Source organism: Rhamphochromis sp. 'chilingali', assembly GCF_963969265.1.
Source record: "Rhamphochromis sp. 'chilingali' genome assembly, chromosome: 11".
In the NCBI taxonomy this organism is placed as follows: Eukaryota; Metazoa; Chordata; class Actinopteri; order Cichliformes; family Cichlidae; genus Rhamphochromis; species Rhamphochromis sp. 'chilingali'.
In genome coordinates this window covers 35,696,874-35,723,835 of record NC_137938.1, presented here as the reverse complement: position 1 = coordinate 35,723,835, position 26,962 = coordinate 35,696,874, and the positions used below count along the sequence as shown (strand labels likewise).

Below are 26,962 nucleotides of genomic sequence, written 5' to 3'. Positions count from 1 at the left end.
TCTTCTTAGTCTGCATCTTCATTCTGGACTAAAGCTTAGGATCTGGAGTCCAGCAGACGACCTGTTATTACTTTACTGTAACCTGTACTTTGCTGTGTGAAAGTTGCACCCTACAGCTCAGACTCAAGTGCGGGTGGTCAAATGTTGATGCACTAGAATCCATTTGCAAAGCATTGAACACACACACCTGATGTCATCTTTCTCATGGTAGATGTTATTCTGGAAGCTGGCCATTCGCAGTAGATCACTGCCTCTGGGATGTCGCCAACACCAGCGCTGTGACACAAAACAGTTTCACCCTCTTTAATAACACGCTCTTACTGCAGCATTCATCTTATAATTAGTCTCGCTGGAATGATAATAAGCAGCGAATACAGACACATGATTGCAGCTCAGAGATCATTCTGACATAATATATTAAAGACACTTGGGAAACAGGCACCAAGTCTGAGGAACTTCTGTTTTTTTCATTTGAGTTGCAAGAAAAGTTTTAAATGTTTCTCAAGGCAGGAAGATATCTGTGAAAATAGTGCTTCTGGGTGCTTTCTTGAGTTCTTGGACACAAATGTGGAATATTGTAACAGCATCCCCACAGCCCAGCTCTGCATGTGTTTGCAAAAAATCCAGCTGAATATTTTCTGAAGCATATACTTCCAAACACTTCCTAGAAATTGGTGAATCACAAATGGCAAAGTGTTAATTTAAAACAAAACATGACTCCAGAACACTCACAGGGATGCGTCCTTCATTGAAGTGGGCGAAGCTTTTCTTCAGCTCGGTGTCTAAAACCTTCTGTGGGACCACGATGAAGCGAGGCAGGCTGACAGGAAGCAGAAAAAAAGTGCTCAGTTTTATTGACGAGATATAAATAGCAAATTTACAACAGCAGTGGAAGATGTATGAGTCACTGCATATAAAAAAAAATGTAAAAAACTTAGAGCACCATCTTTTAAGGCGTTAGTGCCGTGGAATCTTTCTCTTATCGAGGACGAGCAACATTCCTGAAATGTGCTGCTTTGCATACTAAAGAGGGGATTGGTGTTAAATCTGATATAACACTGACAGACATTCTATGTGTTTTATTACATTGCATACCTGGTTAGTGTTATGTGTGGTTACACTTGTGAATTTACCTGGTTGACATTTCAAAGCGGTCATTGACTGAGCTGACCCTCCAGCTAGTGGCTCCACAGCGTTCCAGCTCCTGCTCCCAGTCCGAGGCAGATTCAAACCAGTTCATGTGGGCGTCTCGGCGACGGTTGCTTAGAAACTGCTTCATTTCTGTAGGCGGGAAGTGATTGAAACACTCGTTTTGATGCTCGCGGCACTTTAAAGGTGCAAGATCAGGTGCAGTGTGATAATACTGTGACTGCTTTGAATCGTATTTTATACAAACACAACACTATTCATTTTAAAGGCAGGATTTAAACCTAATCTTAATGGGAGTCCAGCAGTGAAGCTAATTATAATTTTACTGTTTAGCTTCTCTGGTATAAGTTTTTGCCTTTTTTATCGTGATATAAAGACCGGGCAGAAACAGAATTTTAAAAAGCACTGGCTGCTCAGCAAGCAGGCACGGCTTCTTAAGAAATCTATTCTGAGCTTTTGCATCCTTTTCCAACAAAACTCTTTTTGGAGGACAGGAGAAACTATTTCTCTGGGTCAGCCGTGGGAAAAAACTTGGGATGCCTGGGACACATTTCTCTGTACGAAGCTGAATAATATCATAAAGCTTGGTGGAGACACGGCGCATGGGCAAAGAGAGCGACCGTTTCATGTTGGTGTCAAACAGAGCGTGGACGCTGGCAGAGGTGAAGCTCTTCTTGTATTATTCAAAACACAAAGAACTGACCACACACTGGACACACTTGACCCATAGGGCGGAGGTGAACTGTAGGTCATCTAATGACTTGTTTCAGAGGGGGGCTTGCATTATTTATCCAAGAACTGGCATTCATCCTCAGCCTGGCCAGCCTAGCGTAGCTTGAATGTAGCACACTAAGCATACTATACTGCAGAGACAGGCTCAAATGTCCCTATATGGAGGGCGGGTGTTTAGAGCAGGCCTTTATTAACGACATGTGAATTGTGGCTCGTTTGCATTTGAAGCTGAGAAGCTTAATTAAGAAAAAAAAAAAGGGGAAAGAACATAAAACAAGGTTTAATCTTTCCCACAGCCACACTTTAAATCATTGTTAACATAAACTTCTGCTGAATCCGATGAAAGATTGCCTCACATATGTTTTCAGAGAGAGTATTTTTACTGTGGCATCACAGAGGGGAGTGTTTTTAATCTCGCCAGCCACAGAGGATGTGAGTGTTATGTGTCATTATGGTCTGAACAGAAACCATTAAGGTTCTGGGTTCATTTTCGTCCCACTTTTAGGATCTGCAACATCACATTCGGATGATGGAAATCGACAGGAGCAAAAAATTTAAAAAAAAATGATAATGAGCTGAAGTCACAGGAGGGAAATGATAAAGTGTGATCACAGCTTAAGTACATTCTGTTTCGGGAGCTGGAATGGGTGAGAACCACACTTAGTCATGTGCTGTGCTTTAAATCTGTACAAGTGTGTCCTAACACATTCCTGCAGGGTTTCTGATTCACGACAGCATGTGATTCTCACTTTAACTGAGCTGTTGTTCCTATGAATATTCATTAGAGCTAAAATATGCACAGAATGATAGACAGATTGTAATAAATACTTTAGATCATTGACTCGCAGTCATTTTAATATCATTACCATCCCAGCAGGCACACATGAGGCAGCAGTGCCCCAAGAAGCATTTCTGTGGCTGCATCCATACGGACGAGAACAAAACAAAGTAAGCTCAAAAGCACGAGTGTTATTAAACGGCTCCTGGGAGAGCCAACGGTTAACAGAATGACAGACAGGCTGCAATGGTGGAGATAAGATACCGTCTCTGTGCCAGGAAAGGAGTGGCCAGCTGTATACTTTAATCTACTCACCTACACTGCCGAGGGCGGCGTTCTGGAAAGATAACACAGACCCTGGTTTGGGAGGCTGGTAGGTCTTAGCGATGCTGTAGGTCATCTGAGGAGGGACACCACAGTGAGTGCATCAACATGACAAAGGTCGTCAGCTTTCACCACAGTGTCTGATCACTGGGCTGTGGCATAGATCAGCTTCTCTAGGGATACATGCTTAGGCTAAGGAGACACCTCTTGGACTTGTGACTCAGGAGTGAGGCGGTCAAAAAGGAAGCAGACGACTCGCATGTCCCTGCAGTAAAGCACCAGCTCCTCCGGAGTGAACTTCAGCGAGGAGTTTGGTGTCACCAGCTTGGTCCTGTTTGGGCCCACTGAAACACAAGAGCAAAGTTACATTTTAGATTCATAGACGACTCCAGAGCCCAGCGGAGTCCTGGAGTACAGAGTTTTAAATCAGCCTGCAAACTGAAATAAAACTTTAAATATTATTTGAGAAGCAAGGTATGTGAAAAGATGTCTCACTTTATTAAAACAGTGGTAGTGATGGTAGTCCATCAGACTGCACCAGTATGAGAGCACCAGAATCGCCAGGCAACTCAACTTTCAAAATAAGAGTGGATTATCCACTGATGATAAATCAAAAATATAAAACGTGTCCAATACTCTACATATAATCCCTGTGAGCCCTTATACAGTTATGTCAGGTACATAGCTGTGTGGCTGTGAGCACAACAGTCCTCCCCACCTTCTATTCCAGGCTAGGCTTTGTGAGGGGCAGCCAATCAGCTGACTTAAACAGAGGGGGCTCTGTTTGAAGGGAGAGGAACAAATGCTGCTTGTTTGAGACAGAGCATGAACTGAGGGGCTGCAGCAAGGCTCAGTGAATGATAAATAAGGATTATTGTGAGTTGCGATACACGCAAAGACTTTGTGTACCAGGATGAAAGCATGAACCTGGAAATGAGCATCATCAGTCCCCTTTTGAATCAAAGACAATTTTTTTGTGAACTTCCTGACAGCGATACTGATACAAAGAAATATCTCAGTTAACAATCTGCACATTATCAGACTGTTCTTTGAACTTATTTTTAGTAACCTTTGCGTCATCGTGTTCACAGTAAGTGACATGATAGACAATTTATCTATCCGGTGACTGGAAGTCGTACAAAGGCAATAATTTACCAAGTAAACATCAATCAATAGCATGAATGGAAATGCTTTTGGAAGCCATGAGTAAAAAGGAAGTTTTACTCACCAACAACAACTTTCTCTATAGATGCCAAAGCCACATCGTGGTCTCCTAGTAGCACTGGGTCTGCATTGTCCTGCGTCATAAATATCATTCAAAGAAATAAAGTTCCCATGATGTCAGATGCACTTTATACATTTTCAAGGGTCATTCTTTTAAAACAGAAGATAGAAACACACTGTTAACACAAACATCTGTATGTTTTAGTGTTTATTCAGTGCAGCGTAGGGACTCACGTCAGGTTTGGGACTGTCCTGGGGCACAAAGGCCACTCTGAAGTGAGTACAGAAGAGGGTCCCAGACAGCCAGCCTCTTCCTTCCCTGGCAGTCAACTTCTTCCTCACCATAACAGCTCTCTGAAGTACACACTCGCCTAAAGAGGACATGTGGCACAAGTGTTATAAGAATTCATCGACGATACACATCAGGCAGAAGTTTCAATATTGCACATGTCTAACCATGACTGTGTCCTCTCCTGCACATAACAGGAAGTATACAAAAGATAAACAAGAAGTATGAAAGAGAGTGGGCTGCAGGGAGTGGGTGTAACAACATCCTTAAACCACAAGTTACGTCCTTGAATTGTTGCAAGTCCTTGACTGGATGGACAGAGAAGAGCAACGAATGCAGCGACGCTGTACTGAACCCTGCAAAGCCTGAACCATGAAATAGCCACTTTTTTTTTTAAACCAAAGTGTTTATTGAACATTCTGACAAATCAAAAAAAGAAAAGAAATGAAATATGAATTTGCATATATGAGTTTTAAGTTGTATCGCTTTTGGTACATCTGAGATTTTGGTTCAATTTATTGGTTAAAAAAAAAAAAAAAAAGTGGGAAAAAATGAGGCAGATTTTTTTTTCCAAGCACATAAACAATCATTTTAACCACAGGTATGGCCCGGCATTACCAAAGCAATTTTCTTTAAAAATCTATTTCTGCTCAAATAACACAAAACAATTGTCCAGAGGTCATCTGCAAAGGTTATTTGCAGATGACCTGCAAGAGAAAGCGCTTGGGAGCACAGGAAGTGATGGTGTTTGAATATCATCGACAGGTCAAGCAAATCCAAGTAAACAGTACTATTATTACCACAATATACAACTGCAAGTGTGTGCTGTGGATACCTTTATTCCCTTTAAAGAAGACAAATTACACACACTCACAATTTAACATTTTAATTGTGTGTGATAACGTAGATACCTGTGTGTGTCTGTGTGTACTCAGCTCAAACTGTTTTCCAACATGGCCGCGGTACAGTAAGTTACTGTCAAGTTGCTGTTTTGAACATGTTGCCTCCAACATTTGTTACTGTGTGCAGTACGATGAGCTGCTATATTTATCTGATGCTGTGAAATGCAATTATAGAGGCTGTTAATGTGATTTTGGGGCATTTAGGTTTTGTATGAAAATCTGAAAGAAACACGACCTGCTTCAAAGGGTAGTGCATCCAAACAGAAGCAGCAAGATTTTTTGCTAGACTGCAAATGTCTAAGATAATGTGATGACCACAAGTTTTAGAAAAGAAAAGAAAAGACCTGCAAAGCCTACAAAACTGCCTTCACCTGACAGTACGATCAAAAGAAGACACCACAGGGGCTTTTTTTTATTTTTATTTAAACAGATATGAATATAGGTGCATCCTGAAATAGCAGTGTGTCAAAAATGTTTAAAACTCAGATCTACAATTTGAGGGAATCTTTAGTGGCAGCTTAAATCTTTGTATGTGTAGACTAACTGTTGGCTTCCATGCACACACACACACACACACACACACACACACACACACGGAAAGTCTGGAACTTTCACTCGATTATCTGAAAATAACAGTAGAGTCAGAGCTCTGAGTCACTACAATATTTCACAAACACTTGAATTCTTTCACAACAACAATGAGATTCATTTCAAAATGGTTTTCCATCCATTCTCTTCTTTGCTTTGTGAAACTTTCAAGAACAAGATGATGAACAATAGAGCTGAAACAAGTGTGTGCAGCGATTTTCTCAGCCCAAAAGAAAAAGCGAATACAAAGATGGGGCGGTGCATGTTTTGGCTGTTGGCTATGGTCACATGATTGAACTTCACTGGTTGCTTGAACTAAGCCAAAGTACTTAAACATGTTTGACTTGACTTCAGAACTCTGATCGTTGTAGCCATTTTGTCCTTTACACGATCAGGACGAGAAGCTTGAACTACATCAGAAAACCTTCTGCATTTTTACTGCATCACTGGACAAGTCGTTCAGTGCAACACAGACAAAAAGTCTGCAGGAATCATCCCAGGAAAGAACGTTTTTCCAGCTTTGATAACACATAACATCCTAAACAGCGTACTTATGTGTGCTAGTAATCCTGTTAAGAATGTCTCTGGGTAAATGGAAAGAAAGAAAAGAAGCGTCTGAAATTCCAGGACAAAGTTCCAAAAACAAAACTTTTCACCCACAAAAGTCTTTCACACACAAACACAGATGTGCAGAAACACTAAGAGAACACAAAAGAAGAACAAAGGAAAACCATTACACACACACACACACACACACACACACACACACACACACACACACACACACACACACACACACACACACACACACACACACACACACACACACACACACACACACACACACACACACACAGAGCAGTGAGGTAACAGTCTACCACAGGAACACAAAGCCTCTGCCAGTTAGACTGTGGGTTTCCATAGCAACAGGGTCTGGGCTTGGGTAGACGTGGAGAAAATGGCCTTTTTGTCCATGACAAAGCAAATGTTTTCATTTCATTCAAAAGACAATTTAAAAAAAAAAAAAAAAAGATGGGGGAAGACCAAACTGAAAAAAGAAAAACGTGCTGAGGAAACACTGAATTCCTTCTCAGGATAATGAAAGAACTGCAATAACACGGCCCTGATATGAAAAATGACAGCGGAGATGTTGGCTGTGTTTAATGAATGTTTTGGAGCATACCAAAGCACAAACAGGAAACGGACATTTCTTTTCCCTTGCACATAAAACCCTCATTTATGCCGCGAGAGAAAGAAAAAGAAGACAAGCCATAATTTGCTGATTGCGCAAGAGGAGCTTAAATCTTTGAGTATGCCCTGTGATTATGTTTATGCCCTTTAGCCTTTAAAAGCATCCATTAAAAACCCTCTAGGCTGGGCTTATCAATTAAACCCAACCACACATGACCCAGCTACAGAGATTTAGGATTCTTTGGGCAGTGAACACGAGTCTTTAAAAGAGACAATATGGGGTTTTGCATGCCTCTTTTTAATATCACTCCGGGGAGCAGCAGAGCCGAAAACATTCGTGTAGCTGGCAGATTTGAGACGCCTGCAGAGAAAGGATAAGAATTTGCATTCTCTATTGAGATTTAAAAAGTTTGTGTAAGCAGGTGATTCATCCCAGCATGAGTCAGCTAGACAAGGGAAGGTGTTTATGAGACAGTTTAATCCAGTAGTCTTTTATGCTCTTCCTGAATAGCTCCAGGTACAGTTTTACAACTGCTGTAACAACTTGTAGCAACTTTTACGTTTTTTAGAAGTACAAAATTCATCAATTTACATTAAAAATTACAAATCATTATTATCGGTATTGGATACTTAGGGGATTTTGTGTGGTTTGCTGAAAACTTTCATTCAGTCTGTAACAGTTTATACAAGCCAAGGAAAGAGTCGATGTAAGTAACAAATGTCGTAAAAGAACAGTTAAACCTGGGTTCAGACCTTCGACTTAACCAGCTTGAAGTCTAATCATATAAAACTGAAGACATAAAAACATAATTCAACAAGCTGGCAGCGACAATTAATGAGTATCCTGTTAGTGCTATGGACAGTTGTCAAGTTGTCTGTGAGTGAGTGATGCATAACTACTGAAAGGAAAGGCAAAAAATACTTGCAAAACTAGTGCGGTGTCATGGTGGTCATGCATCCATGCATCCATCAATCCTCCCAGAACTGAAAATTATGCTACAGTAGTGCCGTAAAGTAAGTACCACAGACTCAACTGTTAAAATGTCCAACTTTAGCATTAAAAGTCAGGTTTACAGCAGGTTAAAAAAGAAAAACTGTTTTCACTTCTATGGATAGTTTCTCCCTAACACACAGAAAGCTGTAGCTCATTACTGTCTGTTAGGTCTCATCTCCACTAATTAGAGTCCCCCAACTCGACCTCTGCATTTTCCATGATAGTAGTGCCTATGAAAGCAGGATATTTTTTTAAATGGAAAAGTTTGGTTAGTGTAGGTATTGATGAAATTATAGTATTGTATTAGTCTCTTAGCACTAATCTGTTGTATTCACCCAGTTTACTGAGTGAGGCCTGAGCTGGATCCTTTCAGTGCTAAGACTTAAAAATCCATCCTGGGCTCCTCGTGATGTCTCCAAGACTGAGAGCAAAAACTAGAAAACTAGGAGGGGAAACTAATTTCATATGCTTCTACCTGCAACCCGATTCCTTCGATAGCAATATCTCATTATTGTTGCTGACGGTGGAACAAAAGCTTCGCATTCTGGCTCAAGTCGATCTTCAAAATGAAGGTTCAGCACAAACATGCCAGTCCAGCTCACTTTTCACCTTGGCATCCCAAATGAATGAATGAGATCCTTGGATACATAAAACTCCTCCGCCTGAGGCAGCATCTTTTGCCACTCCGCTCCACCCTTTTTTCTTTTTTTTTTTTCCTCCATCAACTGGTTTCGTAAAATTGAAATTCCCAGAAAGAAAGTCAGACAGAGATGGAAACAGACTATAAAGAGTTGAGACTCTGCCAGGTGTCAGGCCAGCTGTGCGTCATGTAACAGACAAATATCATTAAAACTGTTTGATGGCAACAGCAGCTTTACACATTCCAGGTGAATTAGTCTTTGAAAACATTACAGGAGGAAGAGCTCACCAAAACAAAATGTTGGGTTGGAGTTTGGACGCTCAAGGCCAGTACATATTCAATAACTCAGACTATTCTCAGAGCAGAAAAACATTCAGTCCAAACAGGAAACAGTTTTTGACTGTCAGGATTTCTCACATTGTTGACTGAGTACAGGATGTGTTACTTTAGCAGCATACGGGGCTTTCCTTCACGCTAACTTCAGTTTAGATGAGAGAGAACGATGTGGAGGATGAGAAAATACAGCTGAGATGCATGTGAACCATGTGTGTTTTATTTGTTTCCATGCACATTTGTTTCTCATTTTCAGCTAGACGCATGCAGAGTGAAAGGTTTCTGTCCTCTTGAACCAACAGGGAGGATAAGCTCAGGTTTGGAAACAGTGGTATCCGTACTGACAAAGAAAATACTGGACACAGAAACAATCCTCAGCCTCCCAGTGTCAGAAAACTTCCTGTTCCATGTGATAATGTGATAGTGATCGTGTCTATCAAGGTGAAAAATCCTTTTATTTTTTTAACTGTTTTACTGAGACATCCATCTAAAGCAACGAACACAAAGAAAATTTAATACCTTTCTCAACATCGAGATCGAAACCCAAGTATGCAAATATCGATGCTGAGGTCTCTTGTCCATCAATCAACAAGCTGTAAAGCTGGTTGACAGCCTTTAAATCCCACAGTAACATTAGACTCTGGAAAGAGGGGATTGTGAAGATGCTCTGAAGGGGGTCCTGGCCTCTTGGCTTTGTGTGTGAATGGACAGTATCTCCCCCCTTCCCCAGTCACAGCATTGAAGCGGTACATGATCTACCTATGGCTGCTGAGCTGTCCTGACCCGTTTAGGCCTCCTGCAGGCCGGCTCGGTTTCTGAGGTCCTGTGTCCTGGTGTCACATGAGAACACCATCGATGTCTCATGCTGCCCTTTAACTACTGACAGAACAAGACAATGTCTGCAAATATATTTTGGATTCCACAAACTGCTTTTTCAGCTCATCAATGCGTCTGGCTTGAGAGGACACATATTTAAGACCCTTTTTAATCACAGCTTGAGACGGGCTACAAAGTAACAAAAACATCACTGTGCTGGTGGCACGAGACCCAATGAGACGGTTTTAACATGAGGAGGGTTGACAAATGAGCCATTCTTCTGAAGAGTGTCTGCATGTATGCATTCAAGCAGGGAGAGAGAAAGAGCGAGTCGACGGGTGCAACGTGAGCCCCTTCACTCAGATCGGTAACACTAACTCGTGATTTCTTTGTGTCTGAAAGTCAACTTGTTCTCACAAATTGCCTCAACACTTTCTCTACAGAGGATAAATTCCCCTGCCTGAAATCCAAGTCTGTAGTTTTAGGACAGAAAATTTAGATCTCAACAGAAAAAGAAAAAAAATCATGACAAGGCTCCAAATACACATCTGACTTCTGTCTATTAATATAAGGCAGGTTCTTGTGGACAGCTGTGTTCCTAATCTGGCTGGAATGAAGGTGGAGAAGGAGAAGAAAGACTTCAGAGAACAGTAAGATGCTGTTGGAGAAGGAGATGAAGTTTAAAGCCAGCAGGGGAAAAAATGTGCAGGAGAGACTTTCGACATTTCACAGTGAAATGCTAACGGCTAAGAATAGACTTTGCACTTGTGTGCGCGTGCGTGCGTGCGTGCACATGTGTGCCGTCAACCATTTGCAGTGTCCGGTGAGTGTTTGCTGAAAACACACTCACTGCTGGAAAACAAATTATGCTGGCTAGATAAATTAAGGAAGTGTGTGTCTTTAAAAAAAAAAGATAAAACAATGCGTTGTGTTTGTGTGTAAGGTCAGTCAGTGGAAGCGCACAAAGTCACCGGACACCATCAGGAACACCTGGCTAGTGCAGGGTTGGACCCCCTTTTACCTTCACAGCTACTTTAGTTCTCGTGGCACTGATTCAACAACGTTCTGGAAATATTTATCAGAGGTTTTGCTCCATGTTGGCGTGACAGCATCACACAGTTGCTGCAGATTTGCTGGCTGCACATCCGTGATGTGAATCTCATGTTCCATCCCAAAGGTGCTCTGTTGGACTGAGATCCAGTGACTGGGGAGGCCATTTGAGCACAGTGAACTTACTGGCATGTTCAATGAACCATTTTGAGATGGTCCGAGCTTCGTGACATGGCACTTTACCTCCTAGATGCAGCTATTAGGCTGTCTTGTTTAAATTATGCTTAAATGGTAATAACGGGCCCAAAGTGTGCCATGAAAATATCCCAGACACCACCAGCAGCAGCCTGAACCACTGATACCCGGATGGATCCATGCTTTCATCATCTGAATGTCGCAGCACAAATTGAGACTCATCAGATCAGTCCACGTTTTACCATCTTAGTGGTAGCCTCAGTTTCCTGTTCTTAGCTGGCAGGACTGGTCTTCTGCTACTGTAGCCTGTCCGCCGTATTCAGAGATGCTCTTCTCCATACTTTTATAAGAAGTGATTGTTTGAGTTACTGTTACCTTCCTATCAGCTGAAAGCAGTCTTGATATCCACTTTTGACCTCTGGCATCAATAAGTGATTAGAGAACTGCCGCTCACCGACTATTTTCTCTTCTTCTGACTATCCTCTGTAAACAAGATGGTTGTCTGGGAAAATCCCAGTAGTTCAGCAGTTTCTGAAATACTCAGACCTGCCCCTCTGGCACCAGCAACCACACCACGTTTAAAGTCTCTTAAATCACCTATATTCCTCATTCTGACGTTCAGTTTGAACCTCAGCAGGTCCTCATTTTCCACAGTGATGCATGCACACACACAAGACTAAAAGAAGACTTATATAAAACCTTTCACTGCTATCAGACCAGCACAAATGAGTTGTCAAACCACACCTATATTCAACTGCAACCTTTACACTGACCTCATTTACACACCAGTTTCATGGTCACTTCCACCTCATCAGCTGTCCCCAAGGCCCCACTTGGTCACAGTGACACACATATACAGGAAACAATAAAAGAGAAAATAGGGTTGGTGCAGTATTTAATATGTGTTTATACTCAGGATAAATATACTTTTATACTAGCAGTTACACATAGGTTAAAAAGTACTTGATAGGGGTTTAAGTTTATTAGACCTGTGGTTCAGGTCAATGCGCTCTGTAGGGCAATTGCTGCTGTTAGCTTTAGCAGCTTTGTTATCGCGCCTTTGAAAAATAAAAGGAGCAAAATGACAAAAACCGAGAAGAATTGGACAAAACATTCCACACACACTGAACCTGAAAAGGGTCAAATAGGATTCCTGACCTCATAAACTCCCAAACAGCTCACACATGCAAACACATTTCTACTCAGTCTGCTCTGGGATGCTGAGCTGGGAGAAGCTGCTGATACGCAGCGTTAAAGATTAGCCTGCGTCAGATCAAGGAACTGTGGTCTGCTGCCATTCTTGTGGAAACCTCCAGTGCTGACACAAGAATATGAGCAGGCCTTGGCTCAGCGAATAACCCACACTGTATACCGGCAGTCCTGCACTGGTCAGCAGATTATCCCTCGGGAAGAGGCTTGACCCCTGGTAAACCTAGAAGGCTAAATTCTCTCCACAGCAGGAGTTTTACCAGCCGAGGAAGGCACAAGAAAGTGATTTCAGGCTGACACATGTAAGGTTATATCTCCAAAAAACATCTGATATATATATAAAAAAAAGAAGAAGAAGTGTAATATGCAACACTTGTTTTGTGAAAGGATTAAATTCCTGTGTAAGTGCACCATAGATCAGTCCCCGCTGCTGAAACCCATATGACACAAAACTCTCTACACTGCTCAGCATGAGCTGAAACTCACAGGCACCATCACTGCTCCCAAATCACTGACATCACAGCAGCTTTAAGGACGAGGGGCTTTATCTTCATCAGGAACTGATTTACATGTGCGAAACTAACGCACTTCCTGCTTCCGTCTGACCACATTTCATTCGACAATAAAGCCACCTGACTTTCTGATTTTATCTAATGTATTGTATTATTCTTCATAGAGGTTTACAGATTTCTCTCATGTGTGTTTCAAGCTTTTCCACTGCAGATGTTTTCCTACATCAAAGGCAAAGCACCTGCTGTGGCATTCCTCCATCCGGCGGGGCTACAAGTGTAATATGGAAATTTTAACCCGAAGAGAACAATGAAAGCAGCAGCAGCAGCTTTATGTGGAGATATTTTTACTGACCTTGAAGCTACGGGGAAAATCATTGTGGAGTTTGTGCTGACTAAATTGACAGAGATTTTAATCAGTCCAAAGCAAGACAAGAGCAAATGACGTTGTAATACGAGTATTCAGCAGATTTGAGGTGAAAAACATAAATGAATAAACAGAGGAGAACACGGGGAGGGAAACATGTGGTTCGGATTTAGGCTTAATGTTGCAGCTGTTTCTTTTTTCTTTTTTTTCCAAATCATAGAAACAAAACAAGTCCAGGAAAGAGCCTGTATGTAAAAGATGGAAGGCATCACAGTGATGTTTGCATTATGTAGCATCAAACTGACACATCCAATTTTGTGACTCTAAAAATTAGCAAAACTTCAAAAGTGAACTTTATATTTTATCCAAAATAATCTGAAACTAGTGACTGGATCCAAAATTTAAACACAGGGGTCCCCCCCCTGTGTTTTATCCAACTTCCAAACACATTTGCAAAGGAAAACAGAGCATCTGCTTTATAAAGCAAAACCAAACAGGGAAAATTAATGCAATGTTTGTTTTTGTAAAAAAGCAAAAATCCTAATTGGAAGTCAAATCAGATTACTTTGCCATCCACAGTAGTGACTATTTCAATGATGTCTTTAGACATAACTACAAAATCAGTTTGTAAAAGCATAATCTTACCTGGTAGGCATCGGAGCCCAAACAGATCTCGACTCCTCGCGTTTACCCCGGTCTGACTCAGCATCCTCTCCTGAAGGCAAAGACAGCAGACATAAACATCATTTAATAGCCAAACAAGCTCTGTACAAACGTAAAAATATACCTGCACGTACGAGGCTCATTTTATATTTAACCCCTTCATTAGTTGAAATGAACCTTTGTCCCATATTTGCTCAGATAACCAACCAGCTCCTCAGCCCACAGAGTTCATCAAATCAGATAAGCAAATAACCCTCCTCACCAACACTTTACAGAGACCCTAAACACCACACTGGCAATGAAAGTTTTCTACTTTTGAAATGAATAATCTATTTCTGACCTCGACCACAAACTGTTTACACGAGAAATCCAAATGCAGACAAAACAACAGCGAGTCGACTCCTGGTGGGAGCATCGCGTCACCTCCGGCCTTGATTACATTTAAACCATGGCTCTGGCCGACGCCCTCATTAAAGTCTGACTCTCAGTCTCAGTGGACTTGTTTTCAAAGACAAAGAAACAAAGCCAACCGCACAAAGTCCCATGATTCTTAATTTCCATGTTGCTTTTCTGTTTGTTCCTGCTTTCTCTGGTCTCACGTACTTGAGCAGGACTGGGAGCAGAATCCAAGCCCACAGAGCCACTGAGGTTTCTATAATCAGGCCGTGAGCTTACTAGCACACATGCTTCCACTTAACTTTGCTACTAACCCCCCTTTGTGAAGGCCATTTACATTTATCGCCTTAAGAGCCCATAATAAGCCGAGGTCTGCAATGTGAGAGGATGGTATGATTATACAGGTGGCAAAGAAAGCTTTAAAATAGTACAGAACAGAGGAAAGGCCCAAATTTACATTGCAGAGCCTCAGATTTCTCTCCAAACACTTCTGGCTGCGTTTGGCGCACAGTGAAACTATTAATCACCGTTTAATGCACCGGCTTTATCGTGAAAAGACTCCGAGTCAGCAAGGAGGCGCGAACAATAACAATGAATCCACTCAGTCGCCTGTGTTATGCTAACAATTTTGCAGCGTGGTGAATTCTGTTTTAGCGGCCTGCTCGTGAAAACCTGACGCTGTAAGCTTTGTGGGCCTTGATGAAAAGAAGAAACTGGGAGCGCTTGACAAAGAGGACCTTTGCTCCCTGTGAAGGTTGTAAAATCACACATCATGGCTCTGACTTTTCTGTCTTTCTGTGAGAGCGTCTGGCTGTCTCTGTAGTAAAAAACCCACAAATTGTGCTGCTTGGTACCGATGCTTTTAAATCCATGCGTATGTAACATGTGTGCACGGCTCCATGTTAGCCTTTGGAGGTGTGGCTACGAACGCTTACGCGACATATTGTGTTTTTAATCGAGGCAGTAAATCTGTGAACTTACACAGATTTACTGCGTTAACAGAAACATATTGTGGAAAAACTAGTTAGAAGTATTTTTATTACAATGCTGGTGATTTGACTTTGTGGGGATAAACTTTGCTTACTTCACAGAAATCTTTGCCTTTCCCTGTTATTTTTGGCCATTTCACCAACAACAGTTTATTATAAGGCTTCAATTAAATTAAAACCCAGTCCTGGGGCAGACCAGAGCCTCTTTTGGTGAACACTAAGATGTATTGTGTATATACCAGAGTCATCACTGCCTGATTCAAAATCGGCCTTTGGGAGGCCCATTTATCCGTTTTACCCTTTTCCTGTTATTTCTGGTCATTTAATAAAAAATATTAAATTTATACCTCAGCTAATGAAGCCTCACATGGTTTTTCGTTTTCGTGTTATCAGTTCACTACTTTTTAAGGTGAGTAAATGAAACCTGTTGCTTGTCTTATTGCCAGGCTTTTCCTGGCTCAAACTGAGTGCTCGGGGAGTTGCTGTGCGTGTAAGCGCAACTGTTTTCCATATAATCAAGTCAAAGAGTATTTATTATCGGTATTATTTTGATTAACATGCATGTTCCTATTATTTACAAAAAGGTAAATATTTTGATCACAGCTGTGGTGTTTTTCCTCAGGAAACCCGAAACCTTTTGACATTTCTTCAGCAGGAAAAACTCCTGCGTGTGCACGTGTACTGTAGCTGTTAACTCAAAGTTTTGGTGACGTTTTGAAAACAGAACAATAAAATACTACGAGCACTTAATAATGTCAAGTTGGAAAATTTCTTGCTTTGAAATCAAAATCCAGACTCTTAAATCTCTAATAAAACAACAGGAATCAGCTAATTGCAGTTCTCCCTGCAAATATTTTCCAAAAGATCATAAATATGATTATTTTCAGCCATTTTACGAGCTAAACTAAAATGAATAAAACTGTCTGCTACGAGACCTCGCTAGAGAAAAACAAAAGTTAGGACACTAAAGTTTTTTTTACAAGCCTTCGTTTGTGCCAGAGCATTGTTCATTTTTTTTTCCCATCTGGCTTTAAAATGTCTGCACATTCTTTCTGTCTCTCCATCAACACCCACAGAAAACCCACAGCTGGATTCCTTATTCCCCTTTAAATACATCAAAGATATTCATTTATTTCTCAAGTCTACATGTCCTCACCGCGAAAGGCGAGTAAACTCACTTTAATAACACAGCAAAACACAAGGTGAAGCGCCGGCTGTGATACGAGAGGAGAGGAATGAATGATTCCCACTTTTAGAACATGTGAAATGCAGAGAATTTAACCTTCACAAGCAAGTTTTGCACAACCAAGGCAAATCAGGAAGAGATAAGGAAAACTGAGATAATGTCTACTTTAACTTAAACATACTTTGACCACAGTAAGGCCGCCCTTAAATCTCGGACTCACGTGTCACTTAAAAACCACATTTCCAGGGCCGTGTTTCTGCTGACATGTCACTTTTGCTTTCATTGTGTGGCTTTTGAATACCCTACTATATCACTTTCATTGCCCACCCCCACCCGTCTCCCTCTCTGCCCCACTTTTGCCCTCCTCAAACTCCCTCCCTCTTATCCTCGGGGACTGTGGCCAGGGCTTATTGCAGTTTCCATTGCTCATGGCTTCCCTTTGCTACTGCAGCCAGACTTCTGCAGTAAGCGTGCCTTGTTCCTGGGTCGGGAACAAACTTCTTTCCCCAAACACGTGGCCAAAATCACGAGGGAACAAACTTATTTTTTGGTAGACTTACATCTCATCATGTTCCATTTTCATTCCCTATATTTAAACTGCTTACCGCATCTTAAAAATTATTTTAATTTGCATCACTCTGAGGAGTCTCTGCTTCACCAAAAGTCTTGAATGGCGATCTAACCAGTCCAAAAACAATGATGTTGAAGTTAAATATCCTCAGTTGGTGGAGAAGGAATTTTATTTGCAGTCTTTTACCAAAACATACAGTTAAAATTTGGACTCTATTGTTAATATGAACAATCCTGGGTCTATTTTGAAAGCTACCCCCACTGTGTAATGCCTGGCTTATAGCACACGCACATTAGCTTTTAGCCACCATTCTCCCACAGCCTGTTTATTTATATTGTGCTTTTCATTTCCTTACATGAATGAGGGAAGTCACATGGCATTGTGACTCGGAAGGAAAAATCAGGACGTGATGCAGTTTTGCTAAACAGGGACCACTTTGAAGTGTTTTTCTCGGCAGACATAAAACAGAACGTTGGATTTGCTTTAGAGCTAGACCTGTGATATTTTACTGTAGATGATACCACAGAAGCAAAAGATCTGATAGAATCGCACTCAAAAGGAAAAACCTGAAGGGCAACCAACCTCTGTGGAAATGCACCAAGCCTTTACTAAATGCTGACAAACAGCAGCATTTCAGCCAAAGCTCCATTTGATCTTAATAAAAGGAAACACAGAAATTAGAGAAACTGTTTATTAAATATATTAAATTATACATCAATATTTATCAATCTTTAATGAGCTGGGCATTCTAGTGGTTAATATTTAATGTGGAAATTGATGCGTCGGCCTATAGTGAACATCCAGTTTAACCCATTTCTGTAGAAAACCTTGAAGCAATCATTCTAAATCTTTTATCATGACTGTCTGCTAACAAGACTTTGTTATATATATAAAAACACTGTCAGTGTAGACATAAAAACACTGATAATAACGATGTGTTTATGGTGTCCCTGCACCAGGAATGCATTTCCTACATCAAACAGCGGCCCCCACAAAGCAAGTACCATAACAAACCATATGCATACAATTGGACGCACTGTCAAAGTCCTCCCACAAGCAAATCTCACAATTCAGTCGTTGTTTTGCTTCACCAAGTCCGAGGCCCACTTACTGAGCTGGGCCAACCAATTTTAATTTTTATTCAAATTGTGACTTTTGTTCGAAATCATTATTAAATCAGGATAAATTTGTTCCTTTTCTGCACTCATGAATATGAAGCTCTTGTCTTTTGAATCAAACCAACTCCTTCCTTCACAGCAACGCCTCCATCTTTCCATAACAGCTCAGACTCACTCACAGTTTAGTAGAGCTCGGGCTGGAAAGACGATCTTTCCACAGAACAAGTAAATTCCAAGAAACGTTTCATTGATTAACCTGTGATCAGGATCATTAAGGCAGCAGCTGCCTCTGACTGTCTCCAATATCAGCTACATTTAAACTGAGATTATGGTTTTTGATGTAACTGAGCAGCCCAAGAAAGACCAACAACTTCAATTTCAACGGTCACAGGACTTTTTTCTTTTACCATTAATGGGACGGTGACTAAAAAATGTTTGACGCTGGACTTGTGGCTGATGTCCAGCCCTGATGTCCGGTGCACTTCAAAATGTAACGCTAATTTACACAACGGATACAGTTAGCCAAGAAAACGATGATTACACATCTTTACTAAGATCATGTGCAGATATGCCCTGACACTGCGGTGAACTCTGGAGCTTCGATCAAAGGTTAATGTTAAATGTTTCCAGCTATCGGTTGTACTTTGGAAAGAACTGCGGGTTGGTAATTGGTTTAAACAAACCATTGTGTCTCCACTACGATTTGTAATGTGTCTTGAACTTTGACCCTCAGCTTGAATAAAAAAGAAAAAGAACACAGATGGTCTTTCATTATATCTGCCTCTACATTATTCCCGTCTGGCTGTGGTAGACTGTCAGACAATGACACACTGTCAGATCGGTACGGTGAGGCTCAAAGGTCACACGAAATGAAAACAGTGCTTTGGTTATGATGGGAGAGCAGAGCAGTCAACAGATTTGTGAGATTAAATGCCAACTTTAGACAAACACTGATAGTCCTTGACATTTTACCAGATCAATAAGATTCACCTCTTAAGTCACCATCACCCGTATGCCACTAACTTGGCAATGATCAGATACCAGGTAACTTCTGACGACTCAACCTCTGAGCACAGCAATCATAGGATCCTTCTGTGGAGTCAGCAGATACACTTCCTGTTCCATGCTTCAGTCATAGGTTTGAATGAAGTACGAGAAAATAATCCATCCATCTATTTTCTCCCACTTATCCACTTCAGAGTTGTTGGAGCCTATCCCAGCTACCACAGGACAGGGACAAGTTACCTATGTTAGCAACAGCTGGGCTAATGAAGAGAGACAGACAACCATTCGCACTCACATTCACACCTTTAATTAAAAATGATCAATTAATCAATCCACACTAATGGATTAATAACTGAGAAGAGGAAAAATGACTCAGACAATAGCTCTTAGTTACATGACTGAATCTCTGCAAACACGTTTGTCATGGGCTCATCACACTGAAGGATTATCTGCACGCAAGCAAAACCCACCCAAATGGACTGATCAATCAATACATGGACTAAAAGCAAAGCCAGAAAGCCTCCAGTACCAAAAACATCTCTCTGTGCAGATATCTGTTTATAGAAACCAGACAAACATGAACAAACGACAGAAGCAGCCCTGTCACAAGCCCTGAATGAAATCTGACAGCAAATGTCATCAGTCGCTACACTTCCTGTCAGAGGATCCCTGACAACACTCTTCATTTAAGGGAGGGGAGGGCTGCATGGCCACTAGACAGATGACTCGGTGACTTAAAGGTTATAAGTCTGATGCGCAGCGGCCAGCGTGCCCATCAGCAGCACCACGTCCTCCGCCTGGTCTCTGCAGCACTCTCTCGTCTCTCTCTAGCAGATTAATGTCTCAAATGGCTTAAATGAAATACCAGCGCTGGACTTGAACATTATCCAAGTGTGACAGTTCACCACCCGTGTGTGACATTATCACAGTCACTCCATACAGTCAAAGAGACAAACGACCGAGCCTCTACAAGCCAAGCCTCTCCGTTAGCGAATGGTGCCGCTAGTTAATTATCACCCAATGCCAGATCAATACCCCTTCTAACCGGACCATAAATCTGCTGTGGGGTTAAGAGGAACCCATTGTTACGCTCTGTTTAAGCCGTGGGAGCATCTGCAGCACAGAGGCTAGTGATGAATGTGTTGCCGGGGCCCCGTGGGAGCGGGTGTGGGTGACTGTACTGCTTTGGCCCACTTCTATCGGGGCTGAGATCTTAAGCCACTCTGAATAGCGCTCAGATGATCCGTCCTCTGGCATTTTTGATTCTGTGGAGCTTTGTGGTGTGTGCCTTTCATGCTGACTGCTTCAAAGCTGGCTGGGAGATGCAGATAGAGTGAACTCAGGGGGAATGCGCAGCCAAAACAAGCTTGAATATGCCTGTTATTCTGTCAAGATGCAGGCCTGCGCATCCTTGTAGCATTTAAGTGCTGCTGTTGTTTTCTGTTTCACTGAGCTGAAACTGAGACTTTAAACTAGAGGTGAGGGAGCTTTTTCAAATCTGTGGAATGATTAAATTCACTTTAGAAATTCACAAACTACTCCTACATTTAAGTCTTTGCTCAAGATTAATTTTTACTCTTCAGCCTTTAAGTCAAATTAAACCTTAGACAGGAAGCTGCACTTAAAAACTGCACTAATAATTACAGGAGATCTTTGTTAACGCTGGTTTTACATGTGCTGGAAATATAAAGTTGACCTTGACTTTCATCTTTCAATCTTCTTGGTTCAACTTTTAAATTTAATATTTGCACTAATTAGCACAGTTTCTGAGTGCAGCTTCATACCAGAGATCGCCAGCACTAGTTGATAAATTAGGACGTCACAAACTCCCTTTGGTTAACACATTTTCCTCCCAAGCAAAAGATCCCACTTAGACTGCAGTAGGAGACACAAAGCCAGCCCTGTGCACTCCCAGTGCATGTTGATAAATCAAATTGAATATGCAAATCTATCCACGATGGTGACCCCTCAGAAATAAGGGAGCAGCTGATAATTGAAAAGATAAAAAATAATTGGGGAAAAAACAAACAAACAATTATTTATCATCTGTCTTTTTTTGTTCATTTTTGTCACAGAGATGCTCTTTTATCCTCTAAAACCGAACCTCACTCCTCACAAGTCAAGAAAACCGACATTAATATTTAATTCAGTGCTCTGGAAGCACTTTGGTTTTAATTCATTTTTCTTAAACGTTAAATTCATTATGTTTCAAAAGTCACACTGTTGTGTTAAGTATTTATAATCTCAATTCTGATGAAAATCCATGTGTGATTACGGTTTGTTTGCCTTTTGCAACACACCAGGATTCAAGAAGATTAAACGTCCAAACGGCAAAGCCATCTGGTCCGAGATGAGCCCAGGTTGGATTCAGTTTTTTAAAACCAATCTTAACACATGCTCATGGCACTGAAACATAAGAGTGTGTGGGTGGCCTCTGCACAGCCTCTACATTACAGTAACTCAGAGTAGTAGTGAGCTGAGGGTATGAAATGAATAAAAGCATTGAAGCTGAAGTTAAGATACGTTAATTTCCTAAATCTCAGGCACATGGGGTTCAGGCGGGGGGGATGTGATGATTCCTGAAAGTCTCGTTCTGAGGTAATCAAATTCAAATGTCTTGAACCGCAAAACCACTGTCTCCATGGTGACAGCCAGATGTTGTGCAGCGCACATCACCTCCCCACCCGACTCCACATGCAAGCCTCGCTTGAGGGCAGAGTACAGGCATCTGTTACCATTTCCCCCTGCGGCTGCTGAAAATAACCGAGGAGAGACAGGCAACACAAAGACACAGCCAAGAGTCTGTTCCCGAAGGAAAAAGGCGGATCCTGACGCATTCATACTGCCTGTGTGTACGCACAGCTTTGTGCTGCACATCAAACCAACGGCCTCTTCAAATCCCCACCCCCTCAGGAGCTCCTAAATGGGGACAGCATCAAAAAAATTCACCTTTACTGTGTCAAAGCCGTTCATTACAACATCACATGACCAGGAAATTATCAACAGAGACCAAAGAAGGAGGAAGGGGGCCACAGGAAGCCAAAATATTTCGCCAGAACTAAATACAGTGGAGAGAATTGACCTAGTTGACTAAAACCAACGGTTCCCAAATGAGGCGGCTTTTGATTTTGTGACAGTCATAAATTATGATGGAATTGCTCTGTTTTTTTTTATTATTTATGCATGTAACAAAAAAAAAAAAAAAAAAGAGAGAAAGAAATCCCATTTTTGAGTTCCTAAACACAAATTTTGCACACGCATCAGAAGTGCTGGAAATTTACATAGTTCATGCACCCCAACAAAATTTCAACAAAGTAGCCCCAGAGCTGTATTTTGCATACATGTGTGCAAAAGTAAAATTCCAAGACATAGCCATCATCTGAACACAACAGGAAGTCTGCCATTTAACGTGCAATTCTGCTGCCATTTCTGCCATTTCCAGGCATTATATGTTAACAAGCTCATTCTAGAGATTTAATCAGATCAACCTTTAATCAGCTCCATCAGCCCAACGATGCTAAACTGCAAAGCCTTTGAGTTTTCATTGAAGAGCATATTTCCAGCACCATGACGTAAAGAAACTGACTCATTCATTCTCTAATCTGCCCCAAGCTTCAAACGCTTGATAAGAGTGCGGACCTGGAGGTGTTTACATGCTAATTTTGAGTCACAGTCATACTGCAACAGGAAATAAGCATTCTGTGATAAACAACATGCTTATGGGCTACATGACATTTTGCATGTTGGTTGTACACGAGATATAGCAACACCCTGCACAATTAATGGCTGTTCTCACCACAAAGTGGACACACAACGTGTTTTGTAAAGCAGATAAACACATATTTGGACTCTGTACTTGAGTTATTCAAGTAAAAGTCTGGTATTTTTAAGAAAGTGATTCAAGGCTGCAGGATCAACATGCATTACCTAAAGTAAAAGTACTCATTATTCAGAATGATCTAAATTACATCATTGGATCATAATTACTGATCTGTACAGTACTTTAATGTCGTTTTAGCTACCTATAATTAATGATATACTAGTAAATTGATATTTTTAAAAATCTGCAAAATAATAACTTCCTTAAACTTTCAAATAAAAGGTACTGAGTACAAAATGCACTATTTATGTCCAAAGCGCACTGGAGTAGAAGTAAAAAGCTGCATAATACAGAATTTGAAATAACCTATTCTAGCATATCCCAAACACATCTCAAGCCAGAAGCTGCAATCAGCTTTGGGCAAAGGGACTTTTATATGTCCTTTATTAATCCAGGTAAAAAGTGTTTTTTGAAAACGGATTAAAACAGAAACTGCAACAAATAGACCCTTTACAGCCCCGACAGGACTGGATTCATAATAAGGTAAGTATAATAATGTAGTCATATAGATAGAAAAAAGGTAATTTCTTTTTTTCTATATATAAAACCCTCTGTAAAGCCCGTATCTACAGCACTTTTGGCACATTCATATTTCAGGGTGGACCTGTGGCCACCTCATGTCCCAATCTGTGGACACACCCCTGTAGGTGACCTTTAATAGTAAACAAAAGCAGGCTGAAACGCTCACCGCACAGCTCTCTGACGTTAATGATGAAGACCATCTGCACCGTTTGTCTTTATGTGCTACAATTTAATCCCCACACCAGAATCCCAGAGGTGATTAAGATTCCCCATCCTTTCACTGGCCTTTAATTAGGTGTGCAGCCAACGATGGTGACACGATGTACCCTTACTGTAATTATAAATCTCCTTGTTATCCCCACAGAGGGAAGCAGAGGCAGCCTTTGCTCGTTTCCCCCCTGCAAAGCTCCAGCTCTGAGTGGTGAACACTCCTGAAGAACCTCTGAGCAGGGACTGCAGATTTTTGGTTGCAACCTGACTACATGACTGTACATTTATAGCTCAGTTTGGTGAATGACGGTCAGTGTTTCCTGCATGATGACACTGCCTGCTCTGTGGCCTGTGAGGTGTTTAATCACGCAAGGAGTGCTGATGAGTTATAGCACTGCGAGATCAATTTAAAGAGGTCAAACCTGCTCTAAAAAAATCATAAATCAAGGCGATAATTGCGTGCACCATTCATACTGAAGCTACATGCTGCAGGAGCGAGCCCAAAACAAGTGTAGAAAAGCTCCGTGGTGAGTGTGAGAAAGACAGAAGAAGGAAAACGAGCGGTCACAAATGAAAGGATCAAAAAACCAAAGCCTGTATCAGTGAATAACAAAGCCGTGCCGGAGCGTTGTGACCTTACCTTGATGTCTGGGAGCATTTGTCTCACTTTGAACGTGGTTTTAGATCCTGTCAACATTTTTCACGACGGCTCAACTCGCACTGAACTGAAGAGCAGGAGCGGACTAAAGCTCGCAGAGTGGATCAAAAAAATCTGTGTTGTTATGAGCTGACGGTCGCGACGTTAGCGCTCTCCTCTTCCCATGTTCAGTCGTTAAAACGCGAAAGAAACGTCCGGGGGCGAGCAGCTACGCTCGGCTAGCCTGTATCACCGGCTGCTGCTACAACTGAGGTGTTCACTGTGGACACGCAAACTATTTTCATCGCTGTTGTCACTGACAGCATCTGAGACTATGACCACACCAAATATTAAAAAAAAAAGCGAAAGCACAACCTACTGAACTAAGACCGTGAGGACTCTTATGAAGTGGCGTGACGGAGAGATGTGTTCACCGTTAACTGGGGCTTTGCTGCCCATTGCGTAGCGCTCTATTTGTTTATGCCTTCGCCATAGTGAAACACACCGGTGGAAAAAACAGAAAAGCCAAGCGCAGCAGCGGTGTGGAGCTTCTTAAAGGCACAGGACATCTTTACTGCCAAATGGAAAGTTAATAAGGGAGGGAAGAAAGACTGTGACAGGAAGTTTTGTCATATTCCTTTGAACAACCGTTTTACCTACTTTCACTTAACCCCTTGAACTCAACACAGAGATATAGCGGTAGAAATGTGAAAACTGGAGTAAAGTGATGACAAGTAACACGCTTAACTTCGTTTTTCATGACTCACAGACTACTTTAATCATATTTTAATATACTTTCGTCTTTTCTCTCTTCTCTTTCACTTCTTACCTTAACCAGTCGAGGCCCATGGTATTTTTCAGGTTAAAAAGGGGTTCTTCCTCCCCACTGCCATCAAGTGTTTTCTCATAGAGAAACATTTGATCATTGGGACTCTTTCTCTAATATTGTAAAGTTGTAAACTCATTAATATCTGTTCTTGTGAACTGGCATTATGTAAGTTAAAATGAATTAAATGCAATGCGCAAATGTAAAGCGGGAAAAATAATCTGTACTGACCTAAAAATATCTGTTAAAAATGAAACATTGGGATAAATTACATTACTGCTACAGTATCTATAATACTTTATGATAATCAGGACTCTAAGCATGGTATCAGGCCTCTGTTCTAACATCACAAAATGTGATTCTATCTTTAGCTCTGCTGTACCCAGACTACTTTAAATCCAGTGTACAGTACCACCGTGTGCTAACTCCCAGTTTTGTGTTTACCCATAAAAGTAAACTTAAGAAAGAACCAATTTTTAAATGTATCTTTAGTTATTTTGTCACTAGCACCTTGTGGCAAAGCACAAAATTTGTTTTATATTTCTTTATTTTAATCTGCAGAAAAAATACCAAAGACCGACATAAAATATTTTGCCACAACAAGGCGATTCCCAGAGAGCTAATAACTGAAGGCTTAATCTCACCATGGTAAAGTCAATTTTGAGGAAGCTGAGCAAGTGGAAGACAAAAGAAGTGACAGGTCTTGGTGCGCCATGAAATACCACCCAGAAAAGATCTGATTGGCAACGGATTTGTTTTACAACTTGACAATGATCCCAAACACACTGCAAGTACAGTGAATAAAAAACACACACACATACACAATGGGAAATTATCAGCCACAGATTGACCTTTCCAGAGTCCACACTTCAACATTATGGAAGCAGTGTGGGGTCATCATGACAAGGGCTACAACAAAAAGGCAGCCAACATCCAAAGAAGAACAAAAGAAATATTCCTCAAGAATACCTAAAGCAGGGGAGCTGGCCCCAGGGAGGGGTCACTTGCCCCTCCCTTCCTTCCCTCCCCATCTCCAGCTGCCTCCCTCTTCCCGCTCCACCACAACCACCCACACATGCAGGGCCTTGGAGTAGGGGTATGTCACCAGGGTGCAGAGGAGGCTACCCCCCCCCCTGTCCCCTTCTGGCTGCCTCTGCCTCAATTTTATCCCACAACTTAGACATTCACATTACTCACACTCTCATTACACATACATATAGGATCTTGGGGGTGGGCACGATACACGGAGTCCAAAGTACCATCAGGGTGTACACCCCACCCCTGGCATCGTTGCCCACCTCTCAATTTTAAATACACATAGACATTGAGGGCTAGCAGGAGGGACCATGTGCTTACCTGCTGCTCTCTGGCAGGTAGCTCCAAGCCCTCCTGGGTTTTAAATGCACCCTAAAACACACATGCATCAACACTACAATGAGCGGGTGGAGGGAGGTTTGGAGTCTTCTCCCACCCCCATTCTCTGCGACCTGCTGGAGCAGGGGGGCTAGGAGGAGGAGTTGGCCGTCCGACTGCGGTCTGGAGTGTGGAGCCTTCCTGCTGCTGCGGAGTCGGGGCGGTCTGCCTCCCCCCACCGCAGGGAAAAGGGAAACACCACCTGGGTCTGGGTGCAGTTCCCCCCTCCAGGGGCGGGGGCACCTAGACCCGGTTT

General features: G+C 41.7%; 1 protein-coding gene across 2 annotated transcripts in view; it reads right to left on the bottom strand.

The window, feature by feature from the left end:
- Positions 1-25,045, bottom strand: part of mtmr11 (myotubularin related protein 11) — a 38,332-nt gene extending 13,287 nt beyond the window's left edge. For both annotated transcript variants that reach the window (XR_013973308.1, XM_080895854.1), the window contains exons 1-9: positions 24,471-25,045; positions 13,936-14,005; positions 4,442-4,578; positions 4,212-4,281; positions 3,188-3,327; positions 2,975-3,059; positions 1,134-1,281; positions 733-820; positions 188-276 (exon numbers count right to left, since the gene is read on the bottom strand). Coding sequence is in view for 1 of the 2 variants with exons in the window: in XM_080895854.1 (XP_080751980.1) it covers positions 188-276; positions 733-820; positions 1,134-1,281; positions 2,975-3,059; positions 3,188-3,327; positions 4,212-4,281; positions 4,442-4,578; positions 13,936-14,005; positions 24,471-24,527 (884 nt within the window). In the remaining variant the exon portion in view is untranslated. The remainder of the gene's footprint in view (positions 1-187; positions 277-732; positions 821-1,133; positions 1,282-2,974; positions 3,060-3,187; positions 3,328-4,211; positions 4,282-4,441; positions 4,579-13,935; positions 14,006-24,470) is intronic.
- Between the last annotated feature and the right edge of the window lie 1,917 nt (positions 25,046-26,962).